This window comes from Arvicola amphibius, chromosome 12 (genome assembly GCF_903992535.2).
Source record: "Arvicola amphibius chromosome 12, mArvAmp1.2, whole genome shotgun sequence".
NCBI classification, from domain to species: Eukaryota; Metazoa; Chordata; class Mammalia; order Rodentia; family Cricetidae; genus Arvicola; species Arvicola amphibius.
Genome location: NC_052058.2, coordinates 26,900,895 through 26,919,839, shown reverse-complemented (window position 1 = coordinate 26,919,839; position 18,945 = coordinate 26,900,895). Strand labels below are relative to the sequence as shown.

Sequence of the window (18,945 nt, the reverse complement as noted above, 5' to 3'; positions counted from 1 at the left end):
TCTATCGATCTATGTAACTATCATTAATCTATCTATCATCTATCAATTATCTATCATCTACCTACCTACCTGTCTGTCTATCTATTTATCTATCTGTCATCTACCTATCTATCTCTCTATCAACTATCTATTATCTATCTATCATTTATAATCTATCTATAATCTATCAATCTGTATATCTATCTATCTATATCTATCTATCTATCCTATCTCTATCTATCTATCTATCTATCTATCTATCTATCTATCTCACACACATACACACATCACATACCAAAAAGTAAGACAGCTAGTGTATTAGTATGAATATAATTAGTATGCCATGAAAATAGTGTTTATTGTATAAGATTAAAAGCATACAAATATATGACTGGTAAAACAAATAAATCCTTGTTTTTCTGCCACCAGGAAATAGCCACTATTAACCTTTTAACCTAATTTTCAATGTTCTTACTATACCATCTTTGCGAAGTTTAATGACTTTGTACCTATTTTCCTATTTTTAAAAAATGTTTTGGCTCTTCTTTTCCTTTTTTAAATAAAATTGCAAGTCATGGGCAAGTTTAAGTTAGAACCTGAAAAAACAGATTATTAGATCACTGTAAGCAAGTATAAAATATTTTGACCCACATTGAAAATATTTGAATCTACAATGCTAAAGTGCCTTTTAATGCTTATCTTTATTAAAACCCTGCACTTTCTATTTTGATTCTAAAGTTGTGCATAAACACCCCAGAGGCTCACATAAATATGAAAATGGGGTAAAGTCACAAGGAGACACATGGTATATAAGGTGTCTAACATTGACGAATAATTTACTTTCAATAAGAAATGCAAGTAGCAGCTGGGTGTGGAAGCACAGGAACATAATTCTGGCTAGGCCATGATCAAGGCCAACCTGAACTAGAGATAAGATCCAGTCTCAAAAGAAAAGATGTTTAAAAGAGGCTTGGGGCTGTAGTGAGCTCAGTGATAAGAGGCTTGCCCAACTTCTCGAGGACCTTGGGTAGGGGTGGGGGAGAAGGTATGGCTGCTCCAGGTTTCTGTGGGTTTTAATTTTGTTTTTGGTTTTGATCCTGTTTGTTGGGGTTTTGGAAGAGCTCTCTAGGTTGGGAGGCCTAGAACTTGCAGCCACCCTTCTGTGGGTGTTCGGACTGCAGCCATAAGCAGCTGCGCCTGGTAGGAAACCATGTCCTCTGACTCTGAGTGTTGTGTGCTAATAGTCTGCTGTAACACAGACCAGGGCATGGCCACAGGGGAGATGCCATCCAGACGCACTGGAATGTGAGGTTTGGGAAGCTCTCCTCCTCTTCAGTGCTCTGTCCCTCTAAAATAGTAGATGATTTGGAAGGAACAGTGTTATCAAAATCAGTAAACTTTTACATAAAAGGAAAGCAGAGGAAGAAGGCAGGAACAAAGGTAAGTAGTTAGTTACTGCATCACCACTGCGCCCATTACTACATTTGCAAGGCTTGCAAGCAGCTGCAACGGGCATGGAATTCACCAGACCTGCACGCAGTTCTACCAAAGAGCAACTTTGTGAACTTTCTATTGTTGGGGCAGCTGGCCCAATCCCTGCGTTCAGGGGCGTGGCTGCCCCAGCGAGGTAGGTTACCCCTTAAATAGCATCGGGGTGCCGGGAGGACCCCCGTTTGCTCTCCCCCGCGTTACCTTCTACTCCGCTGGACCTTTGGTTCTGTAAGTTCCCTTATTTCCCCTTTTATTAAAACTGATTTATTATAAAAGGACTATCTTGGTTATTCCCTAACCCCTCCGACCGCCGGTACCGCCGGTACCCGCGGGTACATTTCCGCCGGTGCCCGCCGGTACATTCTATTTTCTATATTCTATAGCAATTAATTCAACAGTTCAATGTATAGACTGTAAAAGTGGTGTAGAAGGAGAAGCAATGTCCCCCAGTCAGTGAAAGCCAATTACACTGAGGTAGGAGGTCAGCCATATTCTTACCTCCCCCCAAGTTTGTGCCTAAAGAACAAGATGAATAGAAGAATAAAGAAGAGGGAGGAAGGAAATAGGGAAGGGAAGGGGGAGAGAAAGGGTAGGGAAGGAAAGGGAAGAAAGAAAGGAGGGAGAGAGGGAAGGAGGAAGATAAACAGGCTTACTTTAGAGAATTGAACACTGCCATGTATCCTCCTGAAACATTGTAAGAAAACCTTCAGATAAATGAGTACTTCCATTTATCCCCCATCCCCAAATATACATACACAGAAGGAAGTGCAAACGGATTCAGGGTTCCATTTACCTCGGGGTGTGGGGAAATTAATGAAACAGTTTATTTAGAGAGAGAGACCCACACTGGACCTCCGTTTTAGAAGTTAATTTATGCGGTCCCTCATACAAGTTAAGCAGCACAGACAGCAGGCACGGAACAACAGATCCTGAACCCTGCTGTGTTTGTTCAAGAAGGCAAGTTAAGCTATTCCTAACAGGGAACAAAACCCATGGTCAGGCCATTAAACTGGGATCATTTTGCCATACTGTGAAGTCCTGAATGCATCAATTGCTGTTCCAAACAGGATTAGAGATGCGATTTGCTTTCACTATGGTTGGGAGAAAAATGTGTATGCCTTCTCTGACTTCTCAGGCTGATATTAACTAAAACACTGCCAGGCAAGACAGAGCACCCAGAAAACCACCAAGAAATAGTTTAGGGCAAATTCCAAGGCTATATAAATGAAGGGTCAAAGGTATTAGTGTCTAAACAAGGTAACCCACACAAATGCCCAAGTTTAGGTCCATCTGACTGGGCGCTCGAGGTCACATACATTTACTTAACCACGAGTGAGCACATCTGTGCAGTGCCTGCAGCCAGAACCTGAGGGAATCCAAGGGCAATCAGTTCAACAGCTGAATGGGCACTTAGAAACAGCTCTGGCTTTTTATTAAGAAAGTGATCATTATAAAATGCAAGCTCTCATCTATCTTTTCCAGAAGAAGCAACTATGTAAAAGGAAACGAAGCTTCTCCAAGGCAAACCTTGCGTGTGTGGAGCTCTTTCCCTAGAGTTCCACTGGAAAAACAGGTTCAGTTTTGGCCAGTGAGAAAAGACCCATGGGTCGGACAGTGTGAGATGCACATAGCTCCAAAAATCCTGGAGTTACATATTTGGTAGAAATGGTCAACATTCTTTGGGCTTATCAGCAGCTGTTGTCACCCCAATGCTATATCAAGAATTGAAATTTATAAAGCCAAAAATTAGCTTGGGGATGCTTAACAGTTACAGGCAAAAAAAAAAAAAATTAATTCCCAATTCCTGTTCAGAAAAACGGCCATGATAGTCTAAAAGAGGCATATTGGAACACCCTCAATTTTGAAACCATAACTTAGGAGCTACCATCATTAATGCCTGCTACATCAAACACAAGAACGACACCCATGTGGGACATATTTAGTTGTAGACAAGTCAAGAGATTAAGAAAGGTACATTAACAGAGAAGTAACTCCTTATAGAGAAAACAGTTGTAGGTGGTACCAAGGCATCTTCTAACAGCAACAGTACAAACATCGATGCCATGAGGTTCAATGCCTGTGCTCATGACCTCATCAGACAAGAGGGCCAAAGACAGCGGCTGCCCTGCTTCCCTTCACCCACAGCATAACAAACTGCTGGGTTTGCAAAGAACTCTTTTTTAACCATGTCCGCCGTGGCAAGACCAATGGGTAATGTCGACATTTGAAAGACATCTTCCAAAAAAAAAAAAAAAAAGAAAGAAAAGAAATAAACGACCCCTGCAGGCACCTTATTTGGAACAGGTGGAGCCCAGACATGCAGAGTGGCTAAGGAGGGGCTGGGAGCGCTGCAGGCCTGCTGGGCTCTTCTGTCAATTCTGCCTGTCCGTTAGGTTTACGTTGGGACCACAAACAACATGCAGAGTCCCAGATCACCACCTTGCACATAAATGCTCCCTTGATCAGCTCTGGTGTGTCAGTGATGACACAGAATACTTGCTGGAACTCTGTATGTCTTAAGTGTCTTACATAGGCTATCCCCGTGCCAGACAGAGATAGAGAAATCATGCGTGTAGCCAAACTGGAGAAGCAGTCTGATATTCTCATTAAGTAGTGATGAGCCCTAGGAGCCTAGAGAGCTTTGGTAACTTGCCCACTGTCATAGATGGATGGAGCCTCGGAAGAAAACCAGTGCATCCTTCACTCGTCCATCCGCATGCCAGGACATCTGAAGGAAGCAGAGGTTTACAAGAAACTCTTTCTTCTACCAAAGGTGTCACTGATGTAACTCTAGGGAAAGGGAGGGAAATGAATGGGAAGGGGAGGGTAACACAAGCTTAGACAGAGAGGATGCCCCAGTTAATGGGATACTCCCCTCTAAACGCTGCAGCCCAGATCACTGAGGTTTATACACAAAGGGTTTCTCCGGAGCTGAGGTTTTTTCATTTTCTTCTCTTTCTTTTTCTTTTTTTCTTTCCTTTTTTTCCCCCACAGAAACTGTCCCAAGGATTATGAAACCATTTGAAATAGACTTTAATTCTTCATGTGGTTTCTAAGGTATGTATTGCAAGAATGCCGTGCTAGGATCCAGCTGCTGCACAGGCCATGGGCCCTTACAGCTCCCGTGTTACAAACACTCAGGCACCCTATTAAGACTCTCCTCTGCCGGTGAATACCAGCAAACCTCCCTAGGCCAAGGGCTCTTTCCTGGGGGAGTGAGTTTACACCAAAGAGATACTGATGGCCACATTCCAAGCTCCCAATCCCCTTCCCTACCTCCTGCCCAGGAATCAGAGAACCTGGCTGTAGGCTCCTGCTCTGATACCTGTCCCATGCCAAGAAAGGTTTAAGAAGAAACTTCCTTCTGCCACATGAACTTTGATCCCTCTCTCCAGAGACCCTTCCATGCTGTTCTGTCTCTGGTGCTGGGGCCTAAGCTCCCTTCACAGCCCCCCTCAAGCTGCTACCTCTTTGTTGGTTAATGTTCATTAACTTTTCTAATCAACTCCTCACATAACAAAGTTGCACCTCAGTGTTCCCCCTTGAACCTCACCATACTAAACCTCTAACTGCCTTCTCCTTTTTGGCAGGGAAAAAAAGACAACACACTTGGACTAGGAGGTAGAACTCTTCCCTGCAAGCTAGACAGGGCTACAAAAGAAGGCCTTTGGACTGTCTGCCATCTACTGGAGATAGGGGAAGAATTGAACAAGCAACTCAGGAAGCTTCCTTGGCTCGGGTTCTATGAGCACAGAAGCAGGTCCCTCTAGGAGAGCTCATGATCAGAGTCAATAATGACACCAGGAGAAATGGAGGCAAGAAGTAAGCGCCATGGAGAATCACAGACCCCACAGCCTGGCAACGCTGCTCCCTTCCCTCTGTCTGCCTTGGTTTGTTTGGCCTTTTACAATTCCAGCTCTTGAGGAATCGCCTACAAGGAAGCTTTTGTATATGGACCAGTGGGACTGACTAAATGCCAGTAGGGAAATTAAGTCCATTTTCAATTTGTTAAGTCTCTTGAAAATGAGATAATTTTTTTTTTCAAAATGTGGGCAATTAAGAAAGTATGTCCTGTCAATGACAACAAGCTTTCTAAACAGTCTGGATTCTGACCCTGTATTTACTCTGGAAACTGCTGCTATCCTGGATGACTTCAACGTTTAATGAAGTGTGCAGTCCTTGTGTGATGGCACTGAAGTGTAATCAAACATTGCCACAAGCCAAGTCACACACTAGCCTGCCTCGCCTTGTTTAAGTATCTCAAATATATCTGCGCAATTGTGTATGACTTCTAGACCTCCAGCCGTCCATATGGTCTGAACAGACAGTCTTTTCTATGACAGCGTGTACTATCTCCATGAGGAAGACCCAAAGTTACCGGGCTCTGACGTGGAAATCACAAGATGTCCCCTCAGTTTCATGCAGGCACCACACCTTAACTCTTGACATAAAACTAACCCACATCTGGTCTCCAGAAACTGCTGTGTCTTCCGGAAGGCTAGATTACATTTATGAAATACATGAAAATAATGCAGCAGGCATGGCGTGACTTTTTTTTTTCAAATACCATAACTGTCCTTAGGATACAACAGCATGCCAAGGGAACAAGACAAAGAAATCACTGAAACCACATGGAGTCTTTCTGGACAGAGGACAGTCTAGATGGTGGATGGAGATCGTCTCATATTCACAATGAAGACCAGTGAAAGGGTCTAGCTGTTGGCTTGGACTCTGATCTGATGCTCTCTGGATATTATGGACCATAGACAAGAAAAGGAACTACTTTTGAGCTTTTATTTATTATTTTCATGTTATGTATATGGGTGTTTTGCCTACATCAATGGCTTGTGTGCCAAATGCATGCAGTTCCAGAGGGAGCCAGAAGAGGGCATCATATCTCCTAGAACTGGAGTTACAGATGGCTATTTGTCCCCATGTAGGTTCTGGGAATTGAAACTGGGTCCTCTGAAGAGCAACTGGTACTTTTAACCTCTGAGCGATTTCTCCAGCCCAGGAACTAATTCTGTAATTAATGAAACCCACTGATATTTCAGAGTACAGTCAGTGGTCCAGAATTTAAACTTGGTCACTAGGCTCACAGATGAATTGGCATTATCTCTCTCCTAGCAAGACTATCCCAGGGAAGCCTGGGAGGCTGTCTTTGAACCCAACTTACTCTTGACCTACATTATTTGATGATTTTTTTTTTAAAAGAAAATCTTCCGTATGGATTCCCTCTTTAAGCCCTGGCCATGAGGGTTCTTCAGCGGGACTAATGTGGTGGGGGTGGGGGATGAACACTGGCTGAGGCACTCTTATCCTGCCCAGCTGTGACTGGTGAAGTCATAGGAGGGGACCCTTTCACTGGCCATGAACAGAGTCAATGCGCAGCACCACGGACATGCACGGCGGCGAGTTGTGGGAATGACTCGATGGGACAGAAAAGAGATTACCTTTTGAGCCTGAGGGAGCTGAAAACACAGGGAGAAAGACAAACAGAAAGAAAACAAAGTGTTATATATGAAGGAAACTGTACAACATCATTGTGTTGCCACTGGCAACTGCAAAAACCAAAGCAAGGAGGGAAACGAAGGAAATAAAATCAATCTTCAGTTACTTTCCAGGTGCATGACCTCGCACTGAGCGATCAGCGTACTGCCCGCTGTGGCACTGACGGACACTCGGGGAGCTTTGCAGCATGCGTGTTCTGTGCATGTCCACAACCAAAGCAGTGTGGTGGCCTCCTGAGAAGCTGGGCCCTAAGAGCTTCTGTCCAAGATAGTCAAGGACACAGCGCCATGTCCAACTACTTCCCCACACAGGCTACTGGCCCCACAGGCTGGGAGTTTTCACCAGGGGAAGGGCTTTGGGGAGGTAACGTAACAGCTTCAAGGAGTAGAAAACAAGGACGAACTGGTGCCCTCAAGTGGGTATAGGCTAGGCATGATGGGAAACTCTAAACTGCAGGATAACCCCAGTGCAGAGGATAACACATGAGAAGCCCCAACAGGGACATACCCAGCCCATAGCTCAACAGAACCAAACAGAGACCTCCTGCTATCCAAAGGGTTGGATTGTCAAATGAATTTTCTTTCTCAAGGCAATTTTCCTTGCTTTGCAGTATATTGACTATGTCCTTTATTGGTGGTTACAAAAGCATAAAACAAATTTTTACATGTAAAATAAAATCTACGTGTGCAAAACAATGAAAAATCGCCCGTCGACCCATCAAATAAGACACAACAGCTGTGCCAGTGGTGTAAGTGAAGAACTGAAGTTAATAGGTATGCCGAAAAAGATGAACAAATGTCTGAGCTGTACCTGTCTACCATGTCAGAACTCTGGCTTCGTGTCACTACACTGTGACTGGCGTTTCATGTGCGGTGCTTTGAAAAGGATGCTCCACACCTGGGATAGGATGTACATTATCCCTGTAACCAATCCTCTATCTAGGAATTACATCACTAGGAAGATTCGAGCTTTCAGCACGGAGGCTAACAGGTTTTGAGTGTGAAATTGCCACCAGGCACTACAGTTAAGTCCTTTATCTACGTCATCCCATTAAATCTCAGCGAGCTAAGGCCAAGTACCTCCAATTTCCAGGCAAAAATAAAGTGGTGACTGGAAAAGACCCATGGTTCATGAACTGGAGCTGCGGGCTGCACTCTCTCAACCCGCAATGAATAAAGACCCTTACGACTTTTGAATCGTACCATCTCTCTAGACTAAATCCAGATGTTGTAAAAGATGCAGTGAGGCTCACCAGCTGACGTCCCTACCTAGCGTTCTACCTTTCTGCTTCTTAATGCCTTCAGAAGGAGACTGTCCTCTGTGTACATTGAGATCAGGATTCCCATCAAAGTCTCCTGACTCCCAGGCCCTAGCTGCTCCATCTTTAGATGGAGGTCAGACAAAGGTAGAAAGGATAAAACCAAATGCTTGGATTTGAGACATATCTGCCCAGTGCAAATGAGAACATTGACGGAAAGCACCTGAGGAAACCCTCGCTGCTCCATTTCCAACTCTTGCCTCAAATTAGTGTCCCCGTTTAAGAGAAGAGTAAACACGTGTGATTGTGATTCCTTCCTTCTCGGTAGGACTACAGCTACCAGAAAAGGAAGCTCACAAGTGCCCAGGGAAAAGGGTGTATCCAGAGGGCCTAGCCAGATGGCTCAGCAGGTGAAGTGCCAGCTGCCAAGACTGGTGACAAGTTGATCCCCAGGACCCACTGGCAGAAGGCTAAAAACTACTTCCAGTCGTTGCCATCTTACTTATAGACATGCGCCATGGCCCGCTTACCCATCCCTTATGCCCGCACAAAATAAAATAAGATCAAGCATATCTTATGCAATGGCGAAGAAATCTGGGATACAAACACGGCAGGGTGAAAAATCGTTTGTGATTTGCCATGAAATGTAGAGGCCTGAGGGAAAATAACAAGTGCAGTGTCTCAGAGACTTCAGCGTTGTGTGGCCACTGACAGGAGCTGCTCTTCCTTCCTTCAGGGAGTTTCATTTGGGTTAGACAGGAACCAAAACCCCAAAAGAGCCACCCACTTAAGCATATGAAAAGAAATGTTGGGAAGGAAAATGAGAGACTAGGCCTTTGTGGCGATATCCTCAGCTTAACGCTAGCCTCAAACTCCGCACAAAACACGGGATTTCCTCAAGAAATACCTCATGAGAGCAAAGAGCAGCTTTCCCATTGGAGAGATGCATCGGCTAGCAGAAATTACAGCTTCTCATGCCCTAAGCAGGTCGACCCCCACAAAGGAGCTTTAGAATAGAACAGGACGGATTTAGATCAACTCATCTGTAGCCACAGATGCTCCGAGTGGGAGTGGGCATCCTCACCCATCAGTCAGCCCGTGTTCATGAGTAACGTGCCCAGAACTGGGAGCCCAAGCAGGGGAACATGGCGTCTACCTTAGTTTTTGCTTGTTTTTCAGGACAGGGCTTCTCTGTGTAGCTTTGGAGCCTGTCCTGGAACTCACTCTGTAGACCAGGCTGGCCTCGAGCTCACAGAGATCCGCCTGCCTCTGCCTCCCGAGTGCTGCCATTAAAGGCATGCGCCACCACCGCCTGGCACTACCTTTGTTTCTTACTGGACATCCAAGGTCAATGCTATTTGGTTACTGGGTTCACAGATTAAAGAAAATGGGAGTGGGCAGAAGATGGTTGGAGGATGGGCTCAATCTTGGCTGGCAAGTAGGTTTAACTCAAGAACAACGGATGGCCTAGTTAGCAGCTGTCTGTCGGCATTGTGGAGAAGGCTCCCATGTCTGAGGTCCACTGGAAAGCATATCGTCCTGCAGTAGCAACCCACACTATTGCCTAAGGTCAGGGAAATGGTCCTACACATGACACCTTCGTCTTTGTAAATTTTATTTAATTAACATTTTCCACTTATTTTTATATACTGACCACAGTTTTCCCCTCCCTTCTCTCCTCCCATTCCCACCCTCTCCCCCACTTCTATGCCATTCCCCAACCACTCCTTCTTAGTCTTCCTACAGAAAAGGGCAGGCCTCCCATGGGCTTGAACAAATTATGACAAATCAAGTTGAGATAGGACTGAGCTCCTCCCCAGGCATCAAGACTAGGTAAATTAATCCAGCATGGGGAACAGGTTCCCAAAAGCCAGCTAAGCACCAGGGAGCGGTCTTGCTCCCATTGTTGGGAGTCTTACAAGCAGACCAAGCTACACAACTGTCACAAGCAGAAGGCTTAGGTTGGTCCCATGCAAGCTCCCTAACTGTCGGTCCAGAGTCCATGAGCTCACATGAGCTCAGGTCAGCTGTCTCTGTGGGTTCCTCTTTTATGATGACTTCTTAAGGTCTAATTTTATTTTTTCTGTTTAGTTATGAGCAATTAATAATTGTCTGTGTTACACCTCTCTCCCTTGTGCGATCCCCTTCAGGGAGTTGAAATGCAACCTAGCCTGTGTATACATTTGGCATCCTTGCCTCTGTGACTCCTTGTAAAGTCAGAAGCCTCGTCACTACATATGCCCAGGGTTAAGAAAATCTAAGCTGCCTATGATCTTCACTTCCCACCACTGTATGTTAATGACCCAAGCTGATGCCTTTCAAGAGAAGAAAACTATTTTCTTCTAGCACAGACAGAAAGCTCCTAGATGCTTGTCGGGCATGTACACACTTCTGCGCATGTGTCATTGTCTTCCTGCCTGCAGAGATGCATAAGACAAATCTGGAAGTATTTTTTTCTCATAGGGCCCTGGGAAGACTTGAATCTCTTTCCACTCTCTGGAGGATTTCTTTCCACAAAGCCACCTTACTGAGCACGGCTTCCCGAGGGCCTCCACACATAACCAGGGGACTTTGAGTGCAGAAAGGACACTGGAACACATAAAGACTCAGACTGTGCCTATCAGGAGAGAATGAAGGAGACGAAGATGAGGAAGAGGACGTGACAGTAAATAAGTGACATTCTCCAGGGACCAGGTGCTTGGCTAAAATCTCCTTTCCTCTTCATGTGGGTCAGGTATTACTATCTGCTTCCATTCACAGATCGGGAACAATACGGTTTTTAGAATAATCAAGCACCTCCCCAACGTCGCTGGTCTGGTGTCTACTCTGTTGCTCTGATAAAATGTCCTAACAAAAAGCAACTTAAAGGAGGGGATGGCTTATTTCACCTTACAGGTTAGAGCCCATCACTGACAGAAGCCAGGAAAAGAACCCAAGCAGAAACTCGAAGCAGAAGCTAAGGGCAAATGTCACCGGCCGACTCACTCAGGGTCCAGTTTAGCTAGTTCTCTCAGTCAGCCAAGGACTGCCTGCCCGGGGAATGGCACCACCCATGGTGGACTTAACTCTCCTATCCTTTGTCAATTAACAAGCAAGAAAATCCCTACAGACATCCCCACAGGCCAATCTGATATGAGAAACCCCTCAAACAAGACTCCCTTCTCAGATGACTCGAAGCTGTACCTCGTTGATAACTGAAGTTAAGCAGGACAGTCACCCAGCCAAGAAAGGGTTAACTTCAGAGCCCAGTCTCTCTGTCTCCCAGCCTTTGATACAGCAGCCAGGCTCACAGCAGCTTCGCATGAAGATTAAACAGACCGATCACCAACCCAATCGCTTGAAGACTTTGGGGTCCCGTACACCATGCCACATGAACATCTGCCCTGTGAAGACATGGCCCCACCTCCTATGGAAGAGTCTAGATGAAGTCCACCAGATTCTTTCACACATCATTGTGTATTTGGTGTAGCATGATGGCTAGTACATACCTTCCACTGCCAGAGACACACATGTCCCTTCTACTGCCAGAGACACACATGTCCCTTCTACTGCCAGAGACACGCATGTCCCTTCTACTGCCAGAGACACGCATGTCCCTTCTACTGCCAGAGACACACATGCCCCTTCTACTGCCAGAGACACACATGCCCCTTCTACTGCCTCAGACACACATGTCCCTTTTACTGCCAGAGACACGCATGTCCCTTTTACTGCCAGAGATACGCATGTCCCTCTTCCCTGATCCTAGAACCCTTCCTTAGCCTCTACCTCCTGAGCCTGGTGAATGCATAAGTCTCCAGGTGTCATGTGACATTTTCCTTCAGACTGAAGATTTCTACCAGGAGGAAGGAGATAAGGATCATGAGGGCCTGGGAAACAACTCAAAAGTCTTAGGAGCTTCACGAAATTGACAAGATCCTCAAGTCTCCTCTCCAAAGTTATGGAAGTTGTACAGAGCTGCTGAGGGGAGCAGGCATTTCTCTGAACTGTCAAGCTGCCTGGCGGTCAAACAGAGTACTAAAGGGCACAGCTCTTAGGAGTCTTCACTCTGGCTAGGGCTGCCTCTGTGTTACCTGCGATCTTGTAAGTAACTCCATAAACTCTTGAGTTCTCCAAGTTGGAATCTAGAGCATGCTTACTTAGGTCAGCTTTTGGTTCCATATCTAGGACATATGCTTGTCCTCATTTCTCTAGGAAGTGACAAACTGCCAATCATGTGTCCCCTTTTAACCTCTCACACGCCGTCCTTTCACCATTTAACACTCGACATTATCCACATCACCATTCTGTCTTTCAATTTTAACAACAGAATTCCAATTTTAAGCCAGACTTTGTGACCCTAGTATAGACCGCTGTGGTTACGTGAATTCAGCTGTGGCTAATGAGGTCACCTTAACGCGTCTTCTAAAAGACTGAATTGTGCCCTTTAAAGCTGGTGCCTTTAAAAGGGCTCGTCCCATCCTGTTCTCACAAAGGCAGATGTGATAGCTAGAGGCTTTCTCGAGGACGGGCACTTATGATAGGATCCAGTGAAGAGCAATCATGGTCTGGTTATTACAGCTGTGGCATGCTAGCCAAGCACCTCGCTTCTGTTCACTAAGAACTCACATCATCTTATTAGACAATCTGTATTCTAATTCCCGTCAAAGGATGAAACAAGACCACATAGACAAAGGGCAGCAAAGGCAGTCTGCTGGCCGGTGTTTTGTCAGCTTGACACAAGCTAGAGTCATCCGGGAAGAGGAACCTCAGTTTAGACTATGCCTTTATCCAGATTGCTTGTTGGCAAGTCTATAGGGCATTTCCTTGGTTATCGGTTGCTGTTGATAGAGCCAGCCCACAGAGGCGGCACCACCTCTTGACAGGGGGTCCTGAGTCATGTAAGAAAGTAGGCTGACTACGCCGTGCTGAGCAACCCAGTGAGTGGCACTCTTTCATGGCCTCTCTTCAGTTCCTCCTTCCAGTTTCCTGCTTTGAGCTTCTGCCCTTACCTCCCTAAATGATGGACTGTTACCTTAAAACACGAGCTCAAACAAACCCTTTCTCCCATGTTGCATTTGACCATAGTGCTTAGCACAATAACAAAACCCTAAGACAGGCAGGTTCTGACGGATGGAGATAGGAACTGGGAGAAGCTGAACCGGGACGCCCTGATGGGAGAGGAAGGCAGTGGTCTGTGAGATAGGAAACAAGAGGATACGGTGTTTGCAGAGCTGATGCTGTTTACAGGAGGGCGTGGATGAGCCTCCCAGAGAACATGAGCATGAGCGATGCAACCCCTCCCCTCATCTACCATAAGGCGGCATGGGCCTAGAAGAGATGCCTCTCACGCCTCCATGCCCAAGGCAGGTAGGAGAGCTGACTCTGAGGTCATAAGAGCGGGGGACCTGCTCCTGCCCCTCACTAGCTGAAGACCTTGGGGAAGCAGGTCCTGCACCTTGCCTGGGCTGACTTTGTTGGCGGAAGTGTGGGTAAGCCAGCCCTGAAGTTGGGAGCCTGGGGGAACTGTCCCCTCGACTCATCTGTCATGTGGTGGTGTGGGCAGGGCAAAGAGGTCTCCACTTACTCCTTGCCCACCTGTGGCAGACAAGGAAGCCAAACGTTCCCCCTTACCATGCACAAAAGTGGGCCTTGCTCCACACCTGAGTATCACAGTGTACTTGACCCTGTTGGCAGAGGTGCCACCAAGCAGGCCCTAAGGGTATGAGAGTGAGACAGACGGCCACACACCCCTTGTCTGCAGTGTGGCCACATGATTTTTTCCCCCTTAATCAGCTGCAGCATTCGGGAAAGTGTGGGCCGTGTACCCTGCCTGGGAAGAACAGCAGAGCTGATCCTATTGACAGGGATTCCAGTAAACTGAATGTGAGCATGGGAGATCTGGCCCTGTCCCTCATCCGCCATATGGAGGTGTGGATGGGGGAGAGATGCTCCCCCATCAGTGCCTGGGATGGTGAGAAAGCTGGCCCTGAGGTCGTAAGAGCAGGAGAGTGGCCCCTGCACCTCATATGGGCAACACAGTAGATCTGGCCCTGATGGTGTGTGGAAGAACCGACCCTGAGGGCATGAAAGCAGAAAAACCTGTCAGCCCCTTGCTCATTGCTCCTAGCAGTGAGCTAGCAAGGACAAAGCAGAAGAGCTCACCTGGTGCTGAGGACAAGGGAGAGCTGGAGGGCTGACCAACCCTGCAACTACCTACCCAGGCCCAGAACCAGGATAATGAGTTGGCCCCACCCAACATCCATCCCACCTATGACCTGTGGGAGTACGTGAAGGGGCAGGTCCTGAAGACCCAAAACTGCAGGACCCCCAAGATACGGGGCAACAACAGGATATTCCAGTGAGGGCCCAGCATCCATAGTGTAGCAGAAACCAGAGGCCTCGAACCAGACCAATGACTCTGCTTTGCAATGAATGCTTGCAAGGAAAGATATATAGACAAAGGGGTTAACTGTGTGACTCACTGTGTCACACTGCAGCTTCCATGACGAGACTTTCCCTTTTCTATTTTTTTCTCTTAAATTTTATTTTATTTTGGGGGAGGTTGTGAGGGCAGATACGTAGGGGCAGGGAAATGAATGGGATTGGGGAACATGATGTGAAAGACACAAAGAATAAATAAAAGGAAAGTTAAAAAAGAAGATGGGATGGACATTAATATGAAAGGAAGGATGTTAGGAATGCCCCTGAAGCTTTTGGAATAGATACTTGTAAGCAGAGGTTTCTGTGTCCCGCCCCATTCCATAGCTGATTCTAAATAATCACTCAGTGACTTAATATTAATTACAAACTGCTTGGCCTATAGTTCAGGCTTACTACTAACTAGCTCTTACATTCAAATTAACCTATTCTTTAATCTATGTATTGCCACGTTGCCATAGCTTTTACTGGTCTGCTGGCATTTATTAGACAGCTGGCTCATGTCCCCTCAACTCTGCCCTTCTTTCTCCCTGTATTTAGTTTGGCTTTCTATGTTCTGCTTTGCTATGGGCAAAAGCAGCTTTTATTATCAACCAGTCAGAGCAACTTATATTTACAATGTACAGAAAGGTTATCCCACAACAATTTATTTTTTTTTAAAAAAATGGCATTATTGCTAATTGGAAAGTTGGTGACTATGAGATAAAAAAGCCATAGTTGAGGGAAAATACCTCAAGTTTAGGGTTTTTACATTTTCTTTTGAGACAAGGTTTCCCTATGTAGTGCTACCTGTTCTGGAACTCACTATTTAGATCAGGCTGACCTCAAACGCACAGAGATCCACCTGCCTCTGCCTCCTGAGTGCTGGACTTAAGGTGTGTGCCACCACCAGGTCCTGGAGCTTGGTTTTCTCTAACACTGACATAATTTAGGATCCCTTGAGCTTGCAGGAGGAGCAGGAGGGTAGGCAGCTGGGTAGACGATGCTTCAGTTCAGGGATGGCTTTAGCCCCTGAGAGACAAATCTTGGTAGAGGAGTTCTGGACTTTGGAGACTGTCCACCTGCCGGAGGTCTGTGCACTGAAGCAGAATCTGAATGGAGGAGTAAGAGGTGAGACAGGGAGGCGCCCATTAAGGCTAAGTCCTGATGCGATGATAAATGAGCTGCTTGTGCATGAGACTTTCTGTCCTGAGGTCACCGTGCTTCTCTTCCAGGGCTTCTCCTCTACTGCATCTCTACCTCCGAGTTTCACACAGAGCCCTTGGGGGAGGCTCCAACGACATCCATCGCTCTAGCTCAATGAAATTCCAGAGCTGAGTAGTCTCCTTTTTCAAAAGCAAAGCCCCAGTAAAGATCTATTGATCAAAACAACACATGTCACTAGGCAATATGTAAAGATGGAGCGGGAAGCAAAGCATTTTCTCGCCAACTGTCTTTTGAAAAGCCTGGTCTACATATGCTGATTTCATTTGTGCAACTGGCCTACGGCCTAAGGTCTAATGAATGAGCGGTAACTCCCTGCCTGCTGCAAAGGTTCAGTGTGTGCGTTTCTCCCGTGTGGATGCTTGCATTTACACTCATCCCTCCCTCTGCATCAGGCAATGTGGATAAAGCACCGAGCTGCTCTACACATCCCAGGAAGGTCTGTGGATTGCTTTGGCCTTCTAACCAGCACCAAGGATGGGGAGCTCCATATGGAGCTGAGATTTGGCACTGTTTGTTCTGCCCACCTGCATCCAATTCTGCCACCGTCTGCCAGCTCACCATTGCTGCTTATCTGACCTCCCCAAATACTGGTCCCCTTAATTCTTTACTTTGCATCCAGAATGATCTAAAAGTATAAGCTTGATACCTGTCGGCTTTGTCCAGGCTTTTGCGGTTACACCGAATCACCATGTGGCCCCTTTCCCTGACTGGCTGCTGCTCCCTCACCCCATGGCAATTCTCAGAATCCCTCATTGAACCACACTCACCGTCACCATTTATAGCTAATCTGTGATGGCTCCTGTTCTGAAGAGTGTCTCCATACCTACCCAAGTTTCTTTCTATGCCACCAGCTTGCTTCAAAATGTCAAGCACGCAGTGTATTCTTCAAGTCTCTTGTTCCTTCATCAGCTTGGAGAACTTATTAGTTCTCCACATAAGAATTCAGTCCAGGGCCATCCTGTTCCTGAGTGTAGCTCTAAGGGGGTAGACATGTGCCTGGCCAAGAATTTGGTATAGTCATTAAAGGGCAGAGACTGGAAAGGAATGAGAAAATAGAAAACAGACCAGAACCCTCCCCCCCCCCAAAAAAAAAATAGATGAAGGAGGACGGTAAGGAAAAAGGAAGATAGACAAGAGATTTCAGGAAAGAAGGAAGGGAGGGAGAGAGAAAGGGAAGAAAAGAGGAAGGGAGGATAAATGAAAGAGGAGGGGGAAAAGGAGAAGAGGGAGAAGGGGAAGAAAAGAGAAAGAAAAAGAGGAAGGTAGGAGAAAGAGAGGGAGGGAAGAAAAGGAGAGGGACAGAGCAAGGAGGGAAGACTGCCTTAGAATTTGACATACCAAGTTACCAAACAACTACCTCTACCACTTGCTAGCCATGAGGACCTGGGAAATAAAATCACCTCTACACTCAGATCTCACATATGTAAGACTACAGTAATGACACTATTTGTGGGCCTCACATGGGACTCCATGGGATAATACCTATTCAGTCTCTACAAAGGCTAATAGCCCACAATAGTTGCTACCTTGATATTGTAGCATCCAAACATCTCAAGATGCCAACCCACAGTATGAGAGGTCACAACCACTGAGGCATTGTGTCAGATAAATTTCCAGGTTTGGTATCCATGGCACCAGAGACCACCACTTCATTATCAGATGGGAGCAGTTAACGAAGCAATAGCACTTGAACGGACATCAGTTAGAGAGTGACTCTGACAGAGGACATCCTTCTCTGTGCTCAGCATCCAGCTCCTTTCAATGACATTGTCTCCATTCCTGAGCCAGCATCCAGTGGACAGGGACCAGACTTCCCTGGGGTTATCCTGGCATTTCTCTCAGGCTCTTGATTCAGATAAAAATGTGATCTAACCTCATCTTATCCAGCATTCTATAGGAAAATAGCTCCTTCTGTCCTCTTGGGATCCCCTTTTCCTCCAAACTAGAGTCTGAAAATATGAACAGCTAGGGAGAGAGAGAGAGTACCAAACAGGACTGAAGGAAAAACCCATACTGGGCAGGCAGGCATACACCAGGAAAAATCTAGAACTGCGGGGTCAGTGAGCCCCGCACCCTCCACTTGGCAGGTGCTGAGAAAGCTGTGTTTTCATCACTGGAAGCTTACAGTTGGCCATCTCTAGGTACAGACCATAGCAAACTGTGACTAGATTTTTCTTGAACACACAGAGTGGATCATTCAGGATGTAGGGTTCCCCTCTGTACACTGTGAATATGTTTTACTACCATTGGTTAATAAAGAAGCTGCTTTGGCCTGTGTCAGGGCAGAGTATTGGTAAGTGGGAAAACTAAATGAATGCAGGGAGAAAGAAGGCAGAGTCAGGCAGATGCCATGTAGCTCACGAAGGAGAAAGACACCAGATCCTTACCAGTTGGCCACAGCCTTGTGGTGATACACAGAGTAATAGAAATTGGTTAATTTAAGATATAAGAGGTAGCTAGGAATTATGCCTAAGCCATTGGCCAAACAGTGTTATAATTAATACAATTTTTGTGTGATTATTTGGATTTGGGTGGCTGGAAAATCAAAGTGCAAATCACTTACAAATCCAAATATTTTCACTAACTGTTCAGCCTCAAATAAACGTAAGGGTGATTTCCTTAAAAGATTCCCATACTATGCATGTAATTTCCTTTCAAATACACAGGGTATTTCATCACCCTAATGCCTGGAAGGTATTCCTGACTTAATGTGATGCTGGCTAAGTCAGAGATAGAAGGAGCATCTCTGGAAGTGGTCTACTCGCTCCATCCCAGATCTCCTCTCCAGATTCATGCGGTTGGTACCCTGTTGCTCATTCTAGAGTCCCTACTTGAACCGGCATTTTTTGGTCTCACAGTTTCACATCAGCCCTTGTCCTGCAGTAGCGATGAAGGAAGAAGGAGAAAATGCAAGCAGTGGAACAGATAGGGGGAAGAGAAAACAGAAACAGGATTAAATAAGCGCACAGCTATGGCTAACTATTTTATTTTAACATTACTCAATTTCCATCCTGATTCTTAATACTTACATCAACCTCTGCTGGAAAGACTAAAGGGGAAAATGGTCTCTATTCCAAATA

The 18,945-nt window shown here is 45.9% G+C and overlaps 1 protein-coding gene across 1 annotated transcript in view; it reads right to left on the bottom strand.

Moving 5' to 3' along the window:
- Positions 1–18,945, bottom strand: part of Cacna2d3 (calcium voltage-gated channel auxiliary subunit alpha2delta 3) — an 842,461-nt gene that overhangs the window by 229,568 nt on the left and 593,948 nt on the right. The window contains 1 exon segment of the mRNA XM_038350066.1: positions 6,924–6,941. Within this exon segment, the coding sequence (XP_038205994.1) occupies positions 6,924–6,941 (18 nt within the window).